At 43.4% G+C, this 24,562-nt stretch overlaps 1 protein-coding gene across 1 annotated transcript in view; it reads left to right on the forward strand.

Annotated features, from left to right (window-relative positions):
- Positions 1-8,243, forward strand: part of LOC104619041 (excitatory amino acid transporter 5-like) — a 15,379-nt gene extending 7,136 nt beyond the window's left edge. Inside the window, exons 6-11 of the mRNA XM_010284806.1 lie at positions 2,602-2,701; positions 2,901-3,134; positions 4,652-4,846; positions 5,543-5,677; positions 7,896-7,995; positions 8,106-8,243. Of these exons, the coding sequence (XP_010283108.1) occupies positions 2,602-2,701; positions 2,901-3,134; positions 4,652-4,846; positions 5,543-5,677; positions 7,896-7,995; positions 8,106-8,243 (902 nt within the window). The remainder of the gene's footprint in view (positions 1-2,601; positions 2,702-2,900; positions 3,135-4,651; positions 4,847-5,542; positions 5,678-7,895; positions 7,996-8,105) is intronic.
- The last annotated feature ends 16,319 nt before the right edge of the window (positions 8,244-24,562 follow it).

Below are 24,562 nucleotides of genomic sequence, written 5' to 3' on the forward strand. Positions count from 1 at the left end.
GGCTTTCTGCAGAAGGTAAGAAAGCTTCCTCCGTTGGACAGCTTGCAATCCTGCGGGGACAAGGTGCCTGGCAGCAATTTCAGGAAGGAAAAGGGACCAGGGACTGGCTGGAGAGAATGTGCAAGGGGTAGGGAGGAAGAAGGTTTAAAGGGGAGAAAGTCACGGGAAGGAGAAACTTGGAGCTGACTCAAAGCGTAAGACAGAAGGACACTGGGCACAAGGCTGAGGGAGGAAGGGAGGAGTAAGGAGGGAAAAGGGTAGGTGATAAGATGGAGGCAGGATTATGTGTTAGAGTAAGAGGCGAGGGCAAGGAGCTTGAACTTGGTGTGTAAGGAACCAAAAAGCCAATTAGAGGATCTGGGGGGTGGGGGCAGCGCAGCCAGCCAGCACTAGAGCACACCAGACCCCGCCGGAGCCAGGGCAGAGCGGATGGTTTTAAAGCCCACGATACAGTGAGTGCCTGGAGGAGAGGCCACAGCACGACCAGGCAGAGACAGACCCACGAAAAACCCTTACAGACAAGAGAGGCGTCTACGGCAGACTCCTGTCCCGGCGACCAACACCGTCTGCAGACCAGAGATGCTCAGGCAACACGTCCACTCCTGCTCCAAGCTCCTGCTCGCAGCGGACACGTGCCCTCCTCCAGCCCAGCCAAACAAGCGAGGAGAAGCCGCTTTTCTCTTCTGAGGTCAGCACCTCACCACCCTGCCAGCGCGGCAGTGAGGATCAGCGCTGAGCTAGGACGCAGCAGGAGGTGACCCGAGTGAGCCCCAGCCGCACGCCCCGGGATGGGTTAGAGCTCCAGGAAGCGGCAGACCGGCAGAGCATCACCTGCACCGGGGACGGCCAGCTTGGAAAAGGGCATCTGTACAGCTGCAGGAAGCTTTACCTGCGAGGAGACGTTGAATTAATGAGGTTTGCCCAGCAGAAAACGGGAGAGGGACAGGGAAGGACAAGGAAGAGAGTCCTGTGCTGTGGGAAACAGGGATCAGCTCCTCCTTGCAGCAAGGTGGGGGAGGCCAGGTGAAAGCTGGTCGAGATCTCAGCAAAGGGTATTTCTGTCCAATACCAAAATTAGACAGTTTGTGGGACTGAGACCAAGGTGTCCATGCAGCACCCGCTGGCTACCTGGTGTGGCTTTGCTATGGATGGTAACCCCACACAGCTACCACGGCTCCAGCGATCTCTTCACTGACACCGAGCATCTCCAGACTCCGTTGCTTTTTGACTCTGCAGAAAAGGGCAGAGATCTAAAGGTACTCAAAGTTAGCTGTCCATTTACTAGGGTGACCTTTTCCAAATCTGCTGTCTGTAGGACCTGAAGAGAAATGGATTTACTTCAAACCAGCTGTGATGGCCACCAAATACTGGATGAATAACCACAGAGCCAAGATTTAAACATGCCAAGCCTTGTCTCATTTCTGAAAGTCCTGGCACAGGTGGCCCTATCTCATCTCTCTTCTGAGCAAGCCAAGAGATCCAACTACCCGCCAAGGGTCCTGAGGAGTCCTCAGCCCTGAAGACTGAAGAGGGATGAGAGGGACAAGAAAAGATCCTGACTATATTCTTTTTTTCCAAGCTAAAGCAGTCACTTGTACAGTGCTTCAGAAGTAATTTTAGCTAAGGGGACCACACAGAAAGTACATGCACTGGGCTGGAAACCAGATGGGCAAATACTCAAACTCATTTTTCTTTTGCTCAGTAGGCACCTGGGAAACCTCCTCGCCAGTGAAAGCAATGGGATTTAGCACTGGCCAATTTTGTGCTGGCAGACCAGAAAGCACCATAACCCCTCTAACCATTCATGTATTTGTGCTCTAGTTTTCCTTCAACAGAAAAGTAGATTGGAATTAGGTTAATACACCACCACCAAAAGAAAAACCAGAATTAATACAGGCTTAATGTCTGTACCTAGGCAACTCTGTTGGATCCTTCCTGATGTTACTGTACAGCCACACATGTTGTGACCACCACGGTACAGTCTCTGAGGCACCGACAAGGCTGGCTGTGTGAAATCGCTGGTCAGCAGCCAGCACAGCCCATCCCACGAGGGAACTGAGAACCGCCACCACCCACGGGGATCAGGCAAATCCAAGCATTTCTGAAGAAGCTCATCCGAGTGGCAGATGTGGCGTGCGGCTCTTTTCTCTCAAGAGCAAGGGGAGGGATGCAACATATCATCACATCCTCATCTATACCTAAGCCCATCAATCTTTGTCCTTTAAAAAAAAATCAATTTTTGTTTCCAGAGCTACATTATTTTTTGTATTACCAAATAGCAAAAAGACAGCTCATCTACCTCGAGAAGTGACTCTCCCAGTATTGGGCGGCAGTGAAGAGTTTATCAGTTATCTGCGCAAGGAATAGTCCAAATCCTGGATTTGGGTTTGGTGGGGTTTTTTTGAGAAAAGGCCAGATACTTGTATTTGCTTGGAGCTGAGAATTACGGTCACCTGTAAGAGCATGCAGACGTCTGTATTAAGTCTGACCTGCTGTGACTTAGCCCAGTGAAACCCATTCTGTGACGACCAGAGCCTCAAGACACTCAGCATGACGCACGCTGCTCTATTGAGTAATATAAACCAATGTGCTTGGTTGCAGGACTTCTCCTGGGAAAAATGGGCGAGCGAGGAACTCCGCTGGTTAACGTGTGCCAGTGTCTGAATGAAGCAGTTATGAAAATTGTCTCAATGGCAGTTTGGTAAATCTGTTTTTGATTGATTTTCTTACCTGCTATCTAATGGTAATGCAAGTCATACGTCTACAAGTATCTACTGTGAGCACTGGATTTATTTTCGTATGACTGTACCACACAGTGCCAAATACTGTAGTGACTGTCTTGTAGTGCTTCAATGATTGCTGCATCCTCATAAATATTTTTTTATGCTTAATCTTTGTAGGTACTTCCCCTTTGGCATTGTATTTCTCATTGCTGGAAAGATCCTGGAGATGGAAGATCCATCGGTTATAGGACAGAAGCTGGGACTATACGCCATTACAGTAGTGTCAGGGCTAGCCGTCCATGGACTCATTCTCTTACCGCTGCTTTTTGTGCTCATCACCAAGAAAAACCCCTTTGCTTTCATTCAGGGGATGCTGCAAGCCTTGCTGATCGCCTTAGCTACATCTTCCAGGTACGAAAACGTGGCTGCAGGATGCCGACACAGCCGAGAGGCATCTGGTTTAGTTGTGGGAGCTGTGGGAGAACAGGTATCATTCAGACAAAGAAAAATGATGCTCCAGCACTCTTTGAAATGAGACCACTTCCAGTGTGAGCAGTCAGCGGGATGCTTCGCGCTGCCCTGGTCCTCGGCGGGAAGAGCCTCAACGCATCTTCAGACCCAGCCAGCTCGCGTTGCTCTTCTGCCCACCCTCTCCCAGGGTTTTCCCAGAGCAAAGTAGCAATGTTCGCGCACGTGTGTGCTTCTTTTAATTGCTGCAGTCAGTTTTCTTTCAAGTAATTAAAAATAGGACTCTTGCAGGTGCTTTATAAAACAACGTGGGGTTATGATCCTCAGTTTTAATTGAAAACTTTACTGAAAAGCTTAAATCAACTCCTGTGTATCCCAAGCTGCTCCAAAGAAAAGTGTTGCCTACTTTTGATAAGATTTTAGAATATTAGATTATTTTTATCTATTTTATTTTCATTGAAAAACATTCTTTATAACAATGAAGAAACTTTACATTACTACCGTCCTTTCTGGAAGACTCGCCGTTAAAACATTTTCTTAGAAAACATTTCATTAGGCAAAGGGTTTTTCCAGCCTCCCTAATGTTAAATTCTTCACCTAATCCCAATAAAACCATCTAGGATTGTGCCTTCCTCCACCAGCGCCCACCGCTGCAGGTCTCCTCTGCTCCCGTTAACTACCCGAGGACCCCGCGCTTGGGTCTCCAGCTCCGTCTCCACCCGGCGTTGTCCTTCCTCTCCGCTCTGCGGCTAAGCAAGCTGGAGAGCCGTCACGCGGGCGGGGGTGGGAGCACTCTGCTCCGCGTCCCGGGGGCTGGGGGCCACCGCGCTACGTGCTGCAGCCAACTCCTTTCGGAAAAGCAGTCCCTGCCTCCAAGGGTCTATCGCAATCCCACTGACTACTTTTCCGTGCTCATTTCCTTTCTTCCACTTCGGCTTCTTCCTCCACATCCTTATCCCGACTCCTGCGTGACAGCTCGCGTCTCTGTGCGAGACAGAAACGAGAGAGGAAGGCCGGGGTGTGCAAGAGGCGAGGCAGCTGCGGCTCGGAGGAGGCGAACAAGGAACGAGGGGTCTGGCTGGACCCCGGCACGGCCAGGACGGGCAGATGCTGCCATGTACCAACGTTCGAGGTGCTGCAGGGTTAGCGCGAGGACCAGGGATGCACGAAAAAGCTGGAACCATCACACAGAGCTGTTCACAGAGAGCGGTGCCTTCGGCCACTGAAATGACATTCTGACATTTTATCTTGCAGCCAGCGGCTAACTGACTCCTTGGCTAACTGTGTTTTCCCCAGGTAGTGCAAGTTGAAGAAACTTTCACTGCTTTAGCAATTCGTGTAACACTGCTGCTGTATTTATGCGCAGGAGGACTTGTATTTCTATACTGTTACGCTGATTCCTACTTATAAAGCTCACTGCAAACAACAGAAAGAATTACTGATCCTTTCTTGTTCTGCAGCTCAGCAACCTTGCCCATCACCCTGAAGTGTCTCCTGGAGAACAACGGAATAGACAGACGCGTGGCACGATTTGTCCTCCCCGTCGGTGCCACCATCAACATGGACGGCACCGCGCTGTACGAGGCGGTCGCCGCTATCTTTATTGCCCAGGTCAACGAATATGACTTGGATTTGGGACAAATTATAACAATAAGGTAAATGTTTCTTTGCAGCAGCCCAATTATTTCCTCTTCATATTTATAGACGTTATAACAAACTCTCTCAGTTCTCCCATTTGGCAGAGACCTTGCTACTGCGGAGCTGAACTTTGCTGGAAAGCCGAGAGCAGGGAAAGGTGCGGCACGTACCAGCCCCCTGCGCCGTGGGCCAGGGAAAGCTCGGGCTCTGCACCCACAGAATTTGCTGCAGAATCAAAGACTTTGCCTGTAGGTAAAAGCCAGACTGCGAACTCAGGGCATGGCTAGAGCAGCTCAACACCTGCAGTGCAGGTGAATAGCACAGCAGCGTTTCTGCAGGTGTAATTTACTCCCCTTCAGGAACTGGATATCCTAATTTTATAAACAGGGAAACAAAGCACTTACTTACCTAGATAAAAATAAGTAAGTACAGTTGCAAATGTTTAGCAATTGGAGGCAGGGGTTACCCACACTGGAAGGCGGAGGGGTGCTGTGCAAGCACAAAGCCAAGAGTACCTGCTGCAAGCCCTCAGCCACGATGTGCACGGGCAGGGGGTCGGGACAGCATCAGGGAGCAGGAAGGTGGAGGAAGCCAGGTTTGATCCAATCCTTTCATACAGGAATAGTTTTACTTTGCCATGCAAACATACTTGGGTTTTGTTTTTTTAAAAACAAGCAAAACACAGTAATTGTGCCGCCTCCTTCTCTTTGCAGCATAACAGCAACAGCAGCAAGCATAGGGGCAGCCGGGATCCCCCAGTCCGGGCTCGTTACGATGGTCATCGTGCTAACTTCTGTGGGGCTGCCGACCGACGATATCACACTCATCATCGCAGTCGACTGGGCTCTGTAAGCATTTTCCAAACGCAATGTTATGGGCGGGTGCTAAGCACCAATTCATGGTGATGTATTTGAAGCCGCTCTCAGGGAGGCAAAAGGAGATCCTTAATCTCAGATCACAAGGCCAGGAGCCAAGTGTGAGATTCTTCATTTTCCGATCATTTGCTTGAAATAGCCCGTGTTAACTATAGGCAAACAGTCTCCCAAAGGAGTGCTTGACTTGAAGCATTTCTGTTCCGAGGTGCCCATCGCTGTCTAGTGCATCATTAAGGGCTCTACATGGAAGAAGTGGTGATGCAAATTTCAAACTGGATGAGCACGTATTGCACAAAAATTGCAAATTCCCTTCTGTGGAGACCTCACATCTGCATCCCCAAGATAACGTGATTGAAATGATTGAAGAAAATTTGTTTGATCAGAGAGGGGTTCATAACAGTATCTGTCAGGTGTAGATGACAGCATCCCTACTCCTGGGAATGGGATCAGCTACTCTCTCAAGTAAGGTCCCCAGTTTGAAATACCAGCTTGTCCTGATCTGTTATCAAAATTCCTATTTGATTCTACAACACATCTTTGTTGGAGGTCTCAAATAAGTAACAAAATCTATCTTTCTCAAATATGTATACATTTATGCTTTTAAGAGATCAAAAGGATGCTACTTTCCTCTGTAGCATGAGGTAGAAAATGAGCAAAGCAGGTGCATAGTCTTATCTTCATGAAGCATTACTGCGTAAGGCTGCTAGTTAACGTATTCCCTAGAAATACCTCAAGTCCTAGTCTTCTCCAAAGCGTCTACTCTGTGAACAAAGGAGGATGAACACGATGACAAGAGTCAACATGAAGTGGTGGATGGTACAGTATTTGTTTTGGTGCATTATCCCTGGAAGAGGAACAAGGTTGGTAAGGCAGGGTGAAAGATATCTGGCTTCACAGAATGAGGAATTAAAGTTAGCCAAAAAGATGCTAACAAGAAGAGAGTGAAAAAATGGGTGGGAACATGCAATTGTTTAAGAAAATGGCATGATCTCCAGGAAAAAAAAACACCAACAAAACAGTCAGAGAAATGGATAATAACTATAAACCACTGGCAATTATTTAAAATATGTGCTCATCCAGTTTGCTGTTAATATTTCTGAAACATGGGCATTTTCACAATTAAAAAGTAGAACGGAGAAATAGATGTCACATCGAAACAGTAACAAGGTGAAGTATGAGTTGGTTGCACACCAAATCATAGCAGTAAGGTAGGCAGTTCTCAAACAGATGTTGCAAAACCCTCTCTTGCATTTAATAAGCAACTTCTCCCTCAAACCCATATATCACCAGAACTAAAATATCACTGGAGTTTCTAAAAGGACGGACGACATTTTCAAAGGACTGCATCCAACACTGAGGAAGTCTATCTTCCAGCGAGACCCTCTTTATCTTGATGGATGAAGACCAGATTAATCTTGAGACAAAAACTGATGCTTGATTACATTTGTCACAGACAAACAGAAGTCAAACATAGGCAGTTTGACAAATGTGCCATTTTAAAGCACCAAGATAAATATGAAGCAAATTAGCTTGGTGAAAAAACAGAGAGAGTAGACACTGACTTCTACATAATTGACACGTGGGTTGCTGATTTGTACGTCATGGCCATCCCGGACAGAGAGGAAACAGCATTGAGTATCCTGGCTGCTTTCCTCTTCCTTTTGCATAAAAGGAGGTTTAACTTTTCAGGTGAAACTTTTAAAATTGGAACACAATGCGAGTTCAATCTTTAAGCCATTACCTGCTGCAAAGCGCTGGCGCTTTCTACTGATGCGAGACGTGCTTGGATAGACAGGAGAGGTGCTGGGGCTGGATAAACAAAATCTCCTTCCTGAGAGGCATCTCAGGGTGTTTTATGACCCACTGAAGCAGCTCACCCCCATATTGTGCAAAAATGATGACGATGCATCAGTTTGGGAAGCAGCACAGGTGGGTGTATGACTAAAGAGACAAGCACGACGAGACAAAAGCAGCCCCATCACCTTCATGGTACTGGGCTCACACAGACAGCGCGTGTACCATTTCCTCTCTGTATTTGTGAGACCACCACCACGCTTGTCTCAACCTACCATTAGCAAACACAGTGGTAGAGACATTAGGGATGGAGGCTGACATGTTTCAAAGCCACAGAAGACCCCAGGCACGTTGGCTCGGGCCACCAGCTGCATCCTCACGGCTCTCTCTCATCTAGGGATCGATTGCGAACTATGACCAACGTCCTTGGTGATGCTCTGGCTGCTGGCATCATAGCGCACGTCTGCGAGAAAGACTTTGCCCCAAAGCCCGCAACGGTACGTACAGCTTGTCTGGGAGAGCAGGGGAACGCGGGAGGCGTAATGACAGCACTGACACAACGCGTGCGCTCGCTTAAGAATTAAAATTGTACTTTTTCTTTTTGCAGCAAGATCCAGTAAGCAACACAGGCAAATGTCCTTCTGCGGAGACCTCACATCTGCATCCCAAAGATAACGTCATTGAAATGATTGAAGAAACTTTGTTCGATCAGACAGGAGTTCATTACAACATCTGTCAGGTGTAGATGACAGCATCCCTACTCCTGGGAATGGGACCTTGGTGCTAAACACTGACACCGTGAATGTCATACATGGATGCTCTGCAAGACGAAGGCCTTACTTGGCACAGAAAGTGGAGAAGTCCTCGCTATGCTTTGAAGACTGTGGGAGTGCCCAGCGAGCACCCAAAGAGCACGGCTCTGCCATGCGGGGGGGAGCCAACGACTCCTTCCACCCGAGGACACGGCTGTGAGCTTGCTGCCCTGACTGTCCCAAGCAGCTGGGAGATGAAGGTTTTATGCCTGACATTTTTGCAAGCCCTGGTCTTTTTGAAGGTTAGGGAGGCAAGCAGGCATTAGAAAACTGGGACCAGACTAGCTGAGAAAGAGTAAAGATGGGACAATGATCTGACACCTTATGGCAGCAGCCCGTATCTGCTGGCCAGGCTGCACTCTGTAAGGTTTTATTTTCTTTATTATAGAGATTACTTTTTTTAATCATTACTTTTTTTTTTTTTTTACTAGGGTCTCATCTAAAAACTAAGATTAAGTGAATTTTTGTCTAGAGCTCAAAATCCATGTTGGACGTAACTGGATTTTCCAGCCGTTACACAAAGACAGCTTGTTGAAGTGTTCCGCTCTTGGCATGGACAGCGAGATTCATTTTAACTGCAGGGATGGAAGGACCAGCTGTATCCGTGTTTTTACTGGCTGTTTTATTACAGTGAAAATAATTGACCAGGCCCAATTGCAAACACATTGATTTTCCCAGCTAAGAATCTGTCCCCAAGTTCAAATTCCAATTACAGCCTTAAAATCCAGGCTTCCCAGGGCAGCCTTCTCCACAAAAGCCTTTTATACCAACGATTCAGGTCGCTGAATTCATTTCTCTCTCAAAATGCCATCTCATCCCCTTTCTCCCTCTTGCTTTGTCTTCACTGCCACAGTGTTAAGACTTGTGGAAGCAGCTTAAATTCCCACTAACATCACTTAACTCTTCTCCAACTGCACATTAAGAAAAAATTTCCTGTGAATAATCCTTCATGCTGGAGTCAGGGGTTTTAAAATATTTTCTAATTTAGAGGAAACATTAATTCCACTTTTGCCAAATGAAAAGCAGAAGTTATTAAATATTGTAAACCAGCATTTGCACAAAACCTAGTCGTCTTCTCCCTATTAACTTCAAAAAGCCTTCAAAGCACCAGAATCACAGTCAAGGTTAGCTTGAGGTAATGGACGCCCCCCCCAAGGGGCGTCCAGCCCACCAGCACCAAAAGGCAGCCGAGATGAATCCTGCTTTTCATACACATTCCCCTCTCGTTAACGAGCTCTGGACATTACAACTCAGAATCTTAATCCTGCCATAGAAGACGGGACCGAATGTCCACGACAGAGGTTTCGTAGGTCAGCGGTGGGGACGCGGGCTGCGTCTCCGGGCACTCACTCACGTCACAGGCTCTGCCTTCTGCAGAGCAGCCGGATTTCCTCCCCTGCCTCCAGAGGCTGCAGTCCTCCTAGTAACGACTCAAAACAGCGCATCCTCAAGCTTACTGCAACGGGAAGAACAAATTATTACTGACAAAATTGAGTATTATATCTCAGGAATAATCTAGAGCTGGTGAAGCAAGCACAGCTCCGTGCAGCTTGCCTCAGGAGGTGCAAGTACTGTGGTTTATCAAGTGTTGGCAACATCTCCTAGTAGCTGGCGAGATCCATTTTAGCAGAGAAGCTTTGATTTTTGAATTCAGCAGCAGGGACGTTGGTTCTATTAAGGTTAACAAATAAAAGTCTGTTATGTCAGAGGCGATACAGTCTTGTACCTTACGACAAACACAGTAAGAAAGAGCTTTAACCACTCAGCAGTCTCAAAACGGGGCTGTAATCACTTTGCCCTTCTAACAGGATAAAGCAAGGAAAATAAAATAATTCAAATGCTTCTTAAAATCTGTCTGTGGTCTGGTAAAAAGTGAAGCCACCATTATTGATGTGAAAATGCCAAAGGCAGCAAGGAAAATCCATCTTCTTCAGCGCTGCAAACAGGCACAGATGAGGCTGCCTAATACCTTTAACAGGAAAAAGAAATTGTGAAAAAGTTAAAGCAGCAGATTTACTGAATGCCCAAGTCAAGCTGTCTCAGCCGATGTCCTTGGGACGGTACTGGCCCAACCCCACTTCATTTCCAGTGATCTGCTGCCGGGGGAACATTTACACCAGTTTGCATCTGCTGCTCAAGCAGGGAACAGCAGCCCCGACTTGCCAAAACTGAAAGCAGGCAGGCACCCATCTAACCCCAAAATGTCAGCACGGCTATGTACACAGAGTAATGCAAACTTATCAGTGGTTGAGGGACAGGAGATTTCCAGAAGAGATTTCTAGAAGACAAGTAGTGCAGAGACTGGCAAAGCCACCGGGCACCATCTGGAGGAGTTTTATTCTGTCCCGACTGTGCTCAGGAACACCAGCAGTGGAGGGAGGCAAAGTAACGTGTGCTGCACACCAGGCAACTCAAGGTATCTTGCTTAGCAAACTGAAAAGTACCTATTCAGCCGCAAAAAAGGTCAAATAGGATTAAAACCTACTGAATGATATGCTGCACCTTCGCAGTCCTTCAGCCTACCTTCCGAGATACCCGTAAGAAAAAAAGGTGCCTCTCTCCACTCTAGAAATGGAAACGTCAATCTGCTTCTGCTGCATTGCCGCGCGACTGGAGACCGTGCAGGCAATGCGAGGTGCGCACACTAAACAGACACTGAAATCTGCTGTACGGAAAGGACACAAGCTCCAAACCCAAGTTTCTTCCTTGGAAACCCTTGTTTTCCTTGCAGATGCACAAATCTCAGCTGCCATTGTGACGTTGCCCAGATTATGGCTTGTGTGTATGGTATCACAATTCATAACTGTATAATCATAATAATCATAACCATAAACTAAAATCCTGTGAAACGTATTTATGGGTTTTGTGATTATTAAACAAAAGGAAAAGCAGAAGCAGCCCTGGGCTTTATGGCACCTCCCAAACACTGGCACAAAATCCACCTGTTTGGCAATACGAGCTTTCATTAGAGAATTACATTTCACCAATGATTTTGCGGATGTTTCACCATAAACACTAAGCTTAAATGAATTTGCATGAAACTGATCCTTCAGCTCGATTGTAAGCTTTACACAAGAGATACCAGCTTGTTTCTACAGCCTATGATTAAGTTGCCTCAATCTTACATATGGGTTTCTTTCTGTGCTGTTAGATGTCTTCCAGAGCATGAATTATTTTTACATATCTGAAAAGTGACAAGTTTTGATCAGGACCTCTCACTCTTTCTTAGGAATTATATATAGCGTGACCACAGCAGCAGTGTAGCATGGCAATATTTGAAATGATATATATATATATATAGTCAGTAGAGAGCGCTGCTGCCTTTCTGTCTTTTAGATCAAAATGTACCTTGGTTTGTGTTTTACTGAAAAGGAGAAAAAAAAAACCAACAAAATAACTCAATGTTGTACCATGTGACAAAATAAAATCAAAACAGATGTGAAAAACAGCCAAAACCTTCCATTTTTAAATTTAAAATACTATGTTTCAAAATTACTCCATGCAAGTTTTCTACAACAACTTAAAAATTCCATTACATAAGTTTTGAAAGTCTTTATTTAAATCTATTAAAACACCAGGTTTCTCTGTAAAATGAGATTTTCAAAGCAGCTCTAAGCAACACACATTGCTCAACTACCTTTTTTTTTTAATTAGCAGCACATAACCTACACTAAATGCTACTTTGAGTAAATGCCTCCCTAGCGAATGTGCGCTGTGAGTTGTCCGTCTTTGCCTCTTCCCTTCTGATTCACTGTACATATTCATTTCCTTAAAGAATTTCTCATTTTGCCTGATGTGATAATAGAACTTTCTAGAAAATCCAAATAAATCATTTCAATCCTTGCTGACACGACACATTAGCAACCCCTGCCCATACAATTCCGTAGATCCTACTGAAGGTGTAGTGGCAGAAGAGCAAAGGAAGACACAGCACAGCAACACCTCTGTTCATAGTATCATTTGTATCCCGCTTCACAACAGAAGTTCACACCTACTTTATAAATTCTTTATGTAGTGTTCAAATGCACCTGCAACTCTGCTGGGCACCCAGGATTTGTGCTCAGATACCCCACCACCATGCAGAACAAAGCAGCCACCCAGCAGAGCGCGTTAGTGCTGAGCTAAGCACAGAGCACACAAGCTTTATGGACCCCTTAGCTTCGACCTCGACAAGCCTGGGCAATTCTGCACCACGTTGCTTCTGTGTTTGACATCCTCCATCTGCAAAATTCCCAAGTTTTCAGCGTGGGGAGGAAGGCGAAACATCCCTGGGTAAGATGCTCCAAAATCCACGTCAGGAGTCAGCCAGTCTTGTGCAAGTGCAGATGTCCTGGTGCCTAGGTGCGCAATGTAGACTTACCTTTGTTTTCTAGAAGTTACACACCTCATTTAAACTACACAAATGAAGTCCCCTGTACTCAACAGTGAGAGACAGGCACCTTTATGAGCAGTAGATCTCATATTTTAGGAGCAGATGAATAGTCTTCTTAAGTCTCTTACTGATGGGCTTGGACTGGGTGCTAAGATTTTGAATTGCTTGAGTCAGTAGCACGAATCCCATTCTAAAAAATTACATGTCTGAGCAGATACATTTATTTTCAAAATGCTGAGCCTTCAAACTCTGTAACACCAGATTTTGGCTTTGATTTACCAAACCACAGCTTGACACAGACAGGAAAGAACCATAGGGATGAAACATTACATCCAACACAAAACTTGCAGCTTCACTTACCTGGCCATCTCACTTCAGAGATCTTCTGCTCACTGTCCTTCTTTGAGCAGAACCACAACGAAAATGCGTATTTGTCCATTCATAGAATCATAGAATCTTTGGGTTGGAAGGGACCTTTTATGGTCACCTAGTCATTTGTGCTATTCATTTTTGTTTCCCCCCCCCCCCCCCCCCCCATGAACAGTGTCATTCTCCTCCTTCTTTCCCTTCCAACATTTCTGAAGTCTTCAATCACCTGCAAGCATTACCCTAAACCACATTCTGGTGCTAAAGTATTTAATAACAGCAGCATCATGACCCCCACCTTCAGAATACTGTCTTGTCTTTGGACGTCTTAGCTCCATTTTGCTGTCTTTTTGTCTGCCCTCTGAATGCCAAATCCCAAACACTTACCTGCTTTGACGGGCTGCAATTGTTGAAGACAGACAGAACAAACGCTCTTTGCACTTACAGCCTGGCAGACATCCGCTGCCCACTTCACAGCTCTAGCCAGGCTAAATTCCTCATGGTTCTCCTCTTAATGCCAGATCGCCACAAAACGCCAATTCTGACCATTAATTGTTCGTTTCTACTGCTCATATATTGGTGATTCTTCCTGAGAGGATACCTGCATCCAGTCATCTATTATTCAGAGTTACTAGATGCTCTTCAAGATCATGCTTACTTCCAACGTTGAGTACCAATTTGCATTTCCTATACACGAAGTCTTAAGTAAGAAAGAAAACATTCACACATATCCTTTGCAAGTCACAATTACTCGCTTGCTCATAACTAGAGTTACAAAAGCAGAAATCTGTCTTTGTACTCATTCACACCCTCGCTTTTCCAACCAGGTACAAAAAATATATACAAGGAACTGGTAAGAATGTTTTTCCACCTATAGACCTGAATAATTTCACCTTCTGAATCTGCAATCATAAAGCTTCCCTTTCCCCTTTCACCTCACGGTCTAGCAAAAGCAGCAGCTCAGTGAGCAGGAGCCAAGTTAAGTCTCATAGTTGTGACACGGCTGGACATCAGACAACAAAAATAACCTGCTGAGCCACACTGTTCAGGGTTGACCACCATGACCTCCTCAAGCAGCTGTACTGGGGCATTTTCAGGCTGCCAGTTCCCACCTCAACAGTGCCAGACCAGATGTACAGAGAAAGGTGTAAAAACCCCATAAACAGGCTGATACAAAACCACCAGAGAAAGATGCAAGAACCCTGTAAATGGGCAAATACAAAACAATCCAATCCCCTCCTCTTTTCCCCATCCCTTCCTCAAAGCATCTAAACACACAGTTCTTCATGTCCCAACAGAAGAGATGCTCTCCCAAGATCGTCTCTTTTTTCACCTCCTAATACATAAGGAGGAGCTCTGGGACTATTTCTCTTTAGCACATCCCCACACGGAATATCAAGTGCCCTGGTGAGATCAGCACGACTAAGCTGCAGTGCACTGCTCTCCGTTTCAGGAAATAAAACATTATTTAATTATGTAATTAATTAGTAAAATTAATTAGTAAAATGCTAGTAAAAATGTTATTGGAGAAACCAAAGATGCATTTGCTCCTCCTGTCTACAGAAAACCTAGGCTCAGAACAGGACACACACACAGGTTAGGTACATAGCATTGTATACACCGGCTTAGCAGTCTGGGGATCATCTGGAACAAGCTTCCCCTCTTCAACTGTTTGTTATTCTAACTATCAACCATTATGCAAACTAAAATACTAAGTTCAAAGCACTGAAGAGACTAATTAACCCACACATCAACTCTGGAAGACAGGAAAAGAAATCAGATTATAATATCTATTGGGTCAGAAGAGGAGAAAAATCAGAAGACTCAAGTAGCTTGTCCCATACTACATGAGGACATCCTAGTGGAAAAAGTAAAATTGAGATGGCAAGAGCCGAGTATCGTTATTTTACTGTTCAAACTCACTGGTATAAGAAGAACACTACTCTCTTGTACTCTAAAGTCTAGAATCAAGAACAATGCATATGCTTTGGTTAACCCATTGCTTACAGCTCTTAGAAGTCACTAACTTAAGCATATGACCTCCTTATTGAATGTAAGTTATTGAGAATGGAATTAAAGTGATGCAAAGTAAAAAAAAAAACCAAAAAACTAGTCTATGAACATGCAGAATTACTCAAAATGCACAACGCAAGTGCTCAGCATTTCAGTTATGCAAGCTGGTAAGTTCTACCATTTCTTAATTTACAAGTGCTATCTTCTTAATTTAGGTTATTTCTTCATTTGTATGGGTTCTTGTGTTAATAAAAATGTTAAACACCCACCCCATAAATCTTATGCTTTACAGTTCTGGCTTTCAAAACTACAGCATCAACTTCTGGAAGTTCATTAGGCAAGGGGCCTAATGAAAATGGAAGCAAAGTACATAGAGACAGCCTTATTTTACAAAAACATGTAAAAGTATGAATATCTCTTTAAGAAATAGTGCAATCCAAAGAACAAACCTTGGCTCTGTTTGAAGTTCTGAATTTTGTAAGAGTCTCTACACACTCTTGCTAGTGTAACGAGGTGCAGCTCAATGAGGAATCTGAATGGCACAGAATTTACACTTCTGCAGAAAACATTTTTATTTAAAAAAAAAAAGCACAGATACAAAGCCTTCTGGAATGCCCCAACAGCTGGATTTACAGCTACCACTCACCGTCATTACACAAAGAGATTAACTGTGATAGCCACTGGACTTAAAATAATCAAATAGCAATAATGTGCTTTAGCCAGGATCACGGTAAGAGGAGGGGGAAAAACACCACCAGCAACAAACTGGGAAGTCTTAAAAGCACTGCAGCCGCCTTCAAACCCACCAAGAATGTACACTGCTGCCTGTGCGAACGGCCACACAATTCCAGCTCCTCTGAACCAGGCTGGGGCCAGGGAGAACAGCAGCATCCTGGTGCCCAAACAAAGAAAATGGTCTAGTAACAACACACTGGTTTGTAATGAAGAATCCAGGCTTAGGTGCCCTTACTGACAAAGCTATGGCAATGAGTCATGGGCAGACAAAAAAACCATCTCGGGTAAGCAGGTCTTGGGCCATATGGGGCTGTATGAGTGAACGCCTGATGCTCCCTGGCAGCTGCACATGGGAAGATGCCCGTTTAGCTAAGCAAGCCCCTGCATTCCTCACCAAATACAGCCTCCAGATGGTTTTAGTCTGCAACTCAATTAGAAACACACTGTTTGAGCCCAGTATTACAAAGATAATTCTGAGAAGGATACTAATTCAATGATGACCACCACAACTCCTTGACTGGCTCTGGACAGCAAACAACTGTGTCCCTTATCACTGCAATGCCATCACTAATGTTACTTGGAGAGAAGTGTTAAGCTGCCTGAAGTCAAAAATTTTGGCAGTTCAACAGAAGGTTTCTGCATTGTCCACGATTCATTCATTTCACTGCACCCTCAACCTACACGGCACCCTCACTTCCACTCATGTCCCATGCCCAGCTAGGAAACCACCAAACTGCGCAACTGGTTCATTGTCGGAATAAGAAAAGAAGGATGGTTCAGTTCAAAACTAAGAGCATGTCAAAAGACTTGGGCCTTTTTGTCTATTCCGTCATAAGCAAGAAGAGTGCAACGGCACTGTCATGCACATCCAAAAAGCTTCTCTGCAAGCGCTCACTGCAGCCTGTTTGGAAGAGAGAAATCACTAACTGGCCGTTCTGAGCCTCCCCGCTTCCATGCCACCCATGAGACAAACCCCTGAACAACCAGATGGATCAAGATTTCCAAGTTCTCATTAACAGCCTTCCACTACATTTTCATAAAAGAACGTGTGCCAAGGTAGACAGTAGATTGTCCTAGAAATTATTTCCTCATTCCCAACCTCATGCATCTCCTAGCCAAAGAATACAGACCAATGGCAGATGTAGCAGGCGCAAATGGACCAACCCCCTCATGTTTATCATCTTCTCAAGAGCTTCAGTCCTGTGTCACAAGATGCCATGAAGCCCATGACTCATCACGTGAACCTTCCTGCTCCTACAGGTCCCGGAATAATTTATACCCAAAGTTTCCTCTTCACAGAAGTGTTCCACAACCATGTCATCACTGGTTGTAGTTCCGCACACCTGGTTCCTGAACGTGCATGTCTGTACGCTCCTGTTCATCATGCCAGACCCATGCTATGTGCAAGATCATTTATACTTCTCATACCTCTCCAAAACCTCTTCTCATACTCATGAAAAACTGGGAGAAGGGTTAAGGAGGAGGAAGTTAGGGAAGAGCTACAGCATCTCAGCAATTTCCAGCTGACGATTTCATAGCTCATTAAGTAGTACTTCAACATAAATAAATGCTGAAAATGCATCCCAAAAAGCTGAGAAATTCATAGTGTCCCCCCAGCTGAAAACCTCCTGCTTAACTTTCCCCGCTGCTGTCTGTCTTTAAAGACACTCCTACATTATATTTCCTGTATTTATAATTACCTGAGTTTACTTAGTGTTATGCAATACCATTTCAAATGCTTTACAAAAGTCTAGGTAAATAGGAGATACTACATAATTTTTTAGGTTATGCCTTGGTGGGATCAAGCCTCCTCAGTGCACAGCCCTTTGGGAGAAGCTGCGGCAGCCTTCACTTCCTAGGCTTAGCACTTTGCAGGGATAAGTGTCCTGTCTACTGAAATGCATCGCGTAGTACAGAGATCAGATTAATGGGGTTGCACCTGCCCACACCACATTCCCCTATACACATTTGCCTGTTACTTGCCATCTTCCACTCATAAGATACTACTAGGCCTGACAAGTTAATACATTTACTACCAGAACTCCAGTGCTAATGATGCACTTACACTTAAGAACGTATTAGTCTCTTCTGCTTTGCATCAACTAGAACAGTCATTTCCTTGTAGGTACGCTTACTCTTATCACCGATCCTTCTTCTGCCAAATATACCACATTCTTACTTTAGCTGAAAATGAAGTCTCTCTCTTTCCCACCTCACAGCATCATGAACAACTCCTTCACTTCCTGATCTTTTACGTGTATCTTTTGTTGCTAACCAGTCCTCCCTCACCTTATTTTCCTTTAATATTTTGGGTTGGATTTTTTCTAGCCCACTTTTTTTTTTTTTTCTTTTGCCAGGAATGTAGGCTGATGATTGTACCTGCAATTTTGACCAAGAAGCAACTCTAACAGTCCTGCACATCCATGTAGTTCACCTTCTAGTCTATCTGGTTTCCCTGAATAGTTCCTCCGGTTTCGTCAAGCCACCCAGCTGACACCAAGCACTCAAAGCATGTCTGAGTGCATCTTTTGATGGCAGTGCCCCTTTAAGCAGGCCCATGCTCAGCTGTTTGATCCCACCCTTTAACTGTCCCTTCTGCAGTGCTGGTATGTATATCCTCATGGGACTACAGGGAAAACAGATCCAAAAACTGATCCAGGTTTAAAGTAACCACTGGTGAGGCTAATCTTTCATTTAAGTCAGTCCTACCAACAGTTTTATCAGCACAAATAAGATCATGTTGGAGGGCTGGTATAAAATGCTGGAGATTGAAGCATTTATAGCAACACCATCACCTAAAACCATATCCAGAACTCACCTGTGGAGTCTCCTTTATGTCTACAATGACATTCAATTATTATTGGTTGGGTTTTTTTTTTAGGACCTGGACACCCAAAATCCTCTTGTAATATAACAATATTTTTGAAGCCATATCACATCATGTCATTTTAATAACCTACTTAGCTTTCACACAGATACGAGTGCCGACAGTGTGAAAGTGCAGTCGCTGTAAGGAATTTCTCATTCAGCTACCTCCAATAAAGAGCAGGAGATGGACAGGCCTCAGCTGACAGCAGAGCTCCAGCAGCAGCAGCACTGGCCAGCAGGCGAGACGATCCCACTAGAGCATATATACTACAAAAGACTAAAACATTTCTGAGCAAAAACATTTAATCCTTGCTCATATTAGGGCATCACACCTCTTCTCCTCCTTTGGTTTGTGCAACAGAAAGTTTGCTTAGGATTAGATGACGTTCACCTTTCTCACTGAGCAAAGGGGTGAAATGGCTCAGCTCTCCCATTGAAACAACTCCCTACCCCACAGCGACACAGAGCACGGCCACCAACGCTCCTACTCAGAGATACCTTCCTTTTGCTGAGCTTAACACGCAGCAGCTATGAGACTGTCACCAAGTTATTCTTTACAGAAGGAGTGTTTCACAAATTCCGTCAGGCTGCCTTAATCTCACCAATTCAACAAAAAATCTGCCCTCTTCCCTTTTTATTCTTTCCTGGATATGACCAGCTTGCATTAATCCCTCACCCAAACCCTGAACGCATACCAGCAAAGGAACCGGGAAATCGGATTCCACACAGTGGATATTAGAGCTGTTCTTCTGTAAGATCACTATTTGTGATACGAACATGGAGAGGCCAAATTCAGGGCAAACATTCCTTTATCAAGGCCACCGGCAGTCCAACAGCATGTGAGGCTCAAACCTGCGCATGCTGTACACCAAGACTAGGAGGAAAGCACAAAGCTTCAAAACAAGACTCCATCTTGCATGGCATCTCTGGCGTTGCCTTTGAGAATTACTGTGTTTAAGTAACGTAAGATGCAAATCAGGACAGCCAGCATGCTCCCTAGGAATATCACAGCGCTGGAGACACCGCTGCCCAAGAGTAAGACAACTGGTGCAAGTCCTTATAAGCCAGCCAAGTGATTGAACAAGGCAAACACATCAACGTGTGTCATACTGCAAACCTTAACTTTGCCTTGTAAAGAAAAGAAGCACTTAAACCACCCGTGGCAAGGCTTCAGTATGTTTTATCTAAGCTAGCACAAGCAGCCAGGACGTCTATCCTGGAATCCAGTGATAGGGCTGGGGGAGCAGGGCCCGGCGGTGCACCCCAGGCTGTGTGCCATGGCATACGCAGTCAGTCACTGCCATTTCACTAGAATCACAGTCCTTCTTGAAGCTGAATTGTCTTCCTTCCTCCATTCCTGCAGTAAGAAAGGATTAAAACATTAAGGCCCATGAAATATGGTAAAACAAAAAGGGGAAAGAACTCAGTAAAGGTGGCTTAAAACAAAATGAAAATAATTTCAGAAGTCACTGACTCCCAAAGGAGCGACAGCATTTTGTCTCACAGGGAGAAGTGAAGAGGAGGTGCTCCCTGAAAAGCAGTGATATTCTGCATTACAGGACCACTGTTGAGAAATATTAAGATACAATATATAGATGTGGCCGTTTTTATAGTTATTTCAAGCCAAACTTTAGAAAAATTTGGATGTTAAATTTTTACCCAGATGAAGATTATTTTTCTTAAACTTCCATAGCTTGCTCATCACATTACTGTACCTTATAACTGTGAAATTTTATATAAATTTGGATTTTTAAGGATATACATCTTTGTATTAATTATTTCTATACTGTGTAGGCATGTAGAATAGCATGTATGTGCATATACAGCAGATATACAATGCTAATACATACAATCAGATACATGTATGTATACTAAACAAACTATAAATACAGCCTACATACATTAATACACACACAGGTATTATATGTGTGTACATACACTGTGTCTCCTGAAAGATGTCAAAGCAGAAAGACCAATCTGGGACAGAAAGGTGAAAGAGGATATATGGTCACAAAAATGTTTCATCCCAATTTTTCCAAGTCCGGTTTGACTGAGACCAAAACCATTTGTGCCATGACTCTAGAGAAGCACACAAGCTTACTTACCATAGCCATTCGTAGGCTGCAATACAGCCTTGAAATCCTGAACACATGAGCGCACACTCCTTCCACGATACCTGAGCTGGAGCCTACTGAAGTCTATGAGAAGGAAGCAGCTCAGCACTGTTTATACTGACTCAACACTGCTCCTAAGCCAAACAATTTCTGCTTTGCTCTCCTTTACGATCTTTGTAGCATGCACGGGCTGGACTTGGGGGCAGAATCTGTTCCAACACATTCAAACAGAATTTCAGTTAAAGTAAGTTTAAGAGGTCCACCGATACCTACTCAAAGAATACAGGAAGCCCCAAACTCATTTTTATTAAACTCAGTGAAGTTCCTTGTGTGTTCTAGTTTAAGTTGAGAACATGCTCTTTAATAAATGCTCCAGCTACAGCTCTGCAGAAAGAAGTCAATCCATTTTGAAAAGTTCAACATTTAAAGCATTATATACTATACTTACAATTCAAACAAATAAAATCTGTATTTTAACTGTGACAAATTTTGTTTAAATTAATTTTGTTGCAAAGAAAAAATATTTGCCAGTGAGATGTTAGTAGAAGTTATGTCTGACAAACTAGATTCAGATTCCCATTTTGCTAAATTCATTGCTTCTGTACATAAATACTTTTTAAAAAGAAAAAAAAAGTAAGTATGTCACAGTACAAAGAGTGAAACATCACTATTTATTCACCTTCATTCAGCTGCATGGGTAATACACACATATGTAAAAAAAGTTACCCCAGAAGTTCCACTTTTCCTTCCAGTCTCCTGCTGTCAGCAAGTGACGAAAGCAGAAGACAGTTTAAGGAAAAGGAAGGTAGCTTCAAAAATCAAGCAGCAAAAGGAGAGGAGATATTACGGGAACAGGCAGGGCCCCTCTGACATCCAACTGCTGTGCATGCTGGGGAGCATGACGGGAATGAAGAAGGGATGGTGGCCAGGCTTAATGTGCTTTCCTTAAATAGCTTCTCTTACTGCCACTGCTGGAGACAAAATCCTGAGCTAATCTCACCATTAACATGACCCAGGAGGACATTCCTTATACTAATATTTTCCCATGGTTCTTTTTTTTTAAAGATAGGAGATGCAGAGAAAAATATAAAGGCAGGATGAAATTTTTTCCACCTCGCTTCCTGACGTACCAGAAAGATGGAAATCAGTGCACTTTAACACCTCCCACTCCTCCTTCCTCCCCCCCGTATTCTAGAAATGGAGGGGGTGTAATTTCGCAGTAGGATACCCCAACAGTCCCCACAGCAGAGCAAGTGGGGGAAGAGTCAAAAGCCAGGGAGTCTATTGGGAATTCTGTGAAAGCAGAATCTCCACCTGGGGGTTAATGGGTCTGCACTATATTTTTTGTTCTGCTTTTGAAAAAACAGACATTTCTGAAAGGGGTCCATACTTCACACAGCCATATTTTGTTACTAAGCTTTTTTGGTGGTTAATACATGCTTTCCCTCAAGACTTTTCACAGAAGAAAAACCTGCAAAATACAATGGTAGTCAGAATGAACCTGCATGAAGTGAATCACATGGCACTAACATCTGGGAGGAGTAAGAACACAGAAGTTGTCCCAGCTCCATCCAAAGGAAAACCCAGGAAAGGCCTAAAATTCTGCACTGGTGATTAAGTGTTCCTGATTACAATGGATGCTGCATGTTCAATAATACGTTGTTATACTTGTAGTAACAGAAAATGCTCATTTCTGCTCTTTATCAATTTAGCCCAAAGAATAATTCCAACTTGGTGAACAGTGCTGGACTGAACAATTCCCATAGCAAGAAAAAAACCAAGCTGGAAATCTAGTTTTCCACTGCATCACAATGCCTGAGCTGATGCAGCATTGCCATCTATTCCATGTTATCATACATAAGACTATTTTTTTCTTATTTTACATCCCTTCTCACAGGTAAATCATTAAGGTAAGAGAAAAATCAGAGCAAATGCCTCAAAGGTATGATGATCAGCCCAGCTCTGAAAGAGATGGATAATTTCTGCAACTAAAGAATGCAGCACGGCACCTACGGTCAGTAGGAGCTGACCTCAATTTATCAAAACTTTAAAAATTTGTCTTGGTGAAAAAGGGAGTAACACTTGAATACAGTCTGTTCAGAGCCAGCAGTAGTATATGGGTTCCTTTTGACTGAAAGGACATGGTTTCATGAGCGTTTCTTAAAAAGGTCATTTACACAACCTCCCCCACGGCCGTTAGATCAGGGTGCCTATCCTGCCTCAGAGCTGCAACTGGACAAGAGGAACAGGAGTACCCTGCCTGACCTGAAGACTGATGGATTTCTTGTTCTCAAGAGCTCTCTTCAAAAGTTTCAATGCACATTTCTGAGTAATAGTGTAGCTGGGCTTTGGTTTTGGTTTAATCAGGATGAACACCATAAGATGGAGAGAACAACTTTTTTTCCTGAAAAATAAAAAGGAAATCATGTACTATCGTTTAATTCCATCTTTCTAATAATGCTACAAGTAAAAAAAAATCTTTAGGGGGGTAAGCTTGATTAGCCTATTCATGAACACAGTTCAGATTCTTCTGGAAAAAAAGTCAAATTCCAAATTGCACAATAATAATCCAATTCCTGCAGGAAAAAGGAGACAAAATATGAACAATTAAGTAAAAGCCTAACTCTATTTTGCAGAACATCACCTTTCATCATGGATCATTTAAAAACATCATGAGTATGTTCCAAACAAGTACTCAACAAAACCAGTAATGAACATGTGGCAAAAGTACAAAACTCCTTTGTGCTATTAACAGATAAGTTCATTTAAGTATTAATACTAGCGTAAAATATGTAGGCGTTGTTTCATTTAATTTTGAAAATGCCATATAAAAAACAATGCTCATAATTCCATCCACAGGATTCTACAAAGCTGCTGCTTCATTCAACAAATTTAAACTGTTTCAATATGAAAATTGCTCAAAAATCATTGCAGAGAATTTCCAAGCACTTGAACTGAAGCACAATCAAAGTATGAACTTGGTACATTTTTGCAGTTATTTCTAAAATAAGTTAATTTACATAAGTAGTCTCAAAATAACACAATGGGATTCAACTTCATTTTAGACATTTGGAAAGCAGTGTCATACTTTATTTAAAATAAACCCATGTAAAAACAAAGTTTAAATGAAAATGGTACCTGAAAAATAAATTATCTGATATAAAACAAATCAATAACTTAAAAACACACTAAATATACAAAATGTTTAACCATATACTGTACAGTATGGAAAACAATTAATAAAACCTTCTGTCCCACAAACAGATTAATTTATAAACAAAAGATTACATAAGTTAAGGGAAATTAAATCAATAAAAAGACTAGAAGTACAGTATTATTCAAAATTACTGGTCAAATAAAGGTTTATCCCAACTTATGTGTCAAATGTCTCAAGTAATTTTCTTCTCAATGACCAAGTGAAAAAGTTCAGCTGTACTACTGAAAAGGTGCTCAAAAATGTTTAAAAATAAGGAACAATAGTATGAGAATAAAGATTCTAAAATGTGAACACAGTAGCAATTTTTCAAGGTTTCAGGTGGCAGTTCTACTATTACTGATTTTTCCATCGTTACCAACAAAAAGAATTTAAGTGCTGAAAATTCCACTCAACAGAAAAATATTTCTAGTTCAACCTTTGTAAATATTTTACCAAGTGTGATATATAACCAATAACCACAGCAAGCCCGAAGAAAACAATACAGGATTTAAAGTCAAATCCACTCACTGAGTGTTGTGTTTTGCTTTAGAGATCATAAAGGCTTCAACTGGTTTTTAAATCATGCAG

Source organism: Phaethon lepturus, unplaced genomic scaffold (genome assembly GCF_000687285.1).
Source record: "Phaethon lepturus isolate BGI_N335 unplaced genomic scaffold, ASM68728v1 scaffold844, whole genome shotgun sequence".
Taxonomy (NCBI): Eukaryota; Metazoa; Chordata; class Aves; order Phaethontiformes; family Phaethontidae; genus Phaethon; species Phaethon lepturus.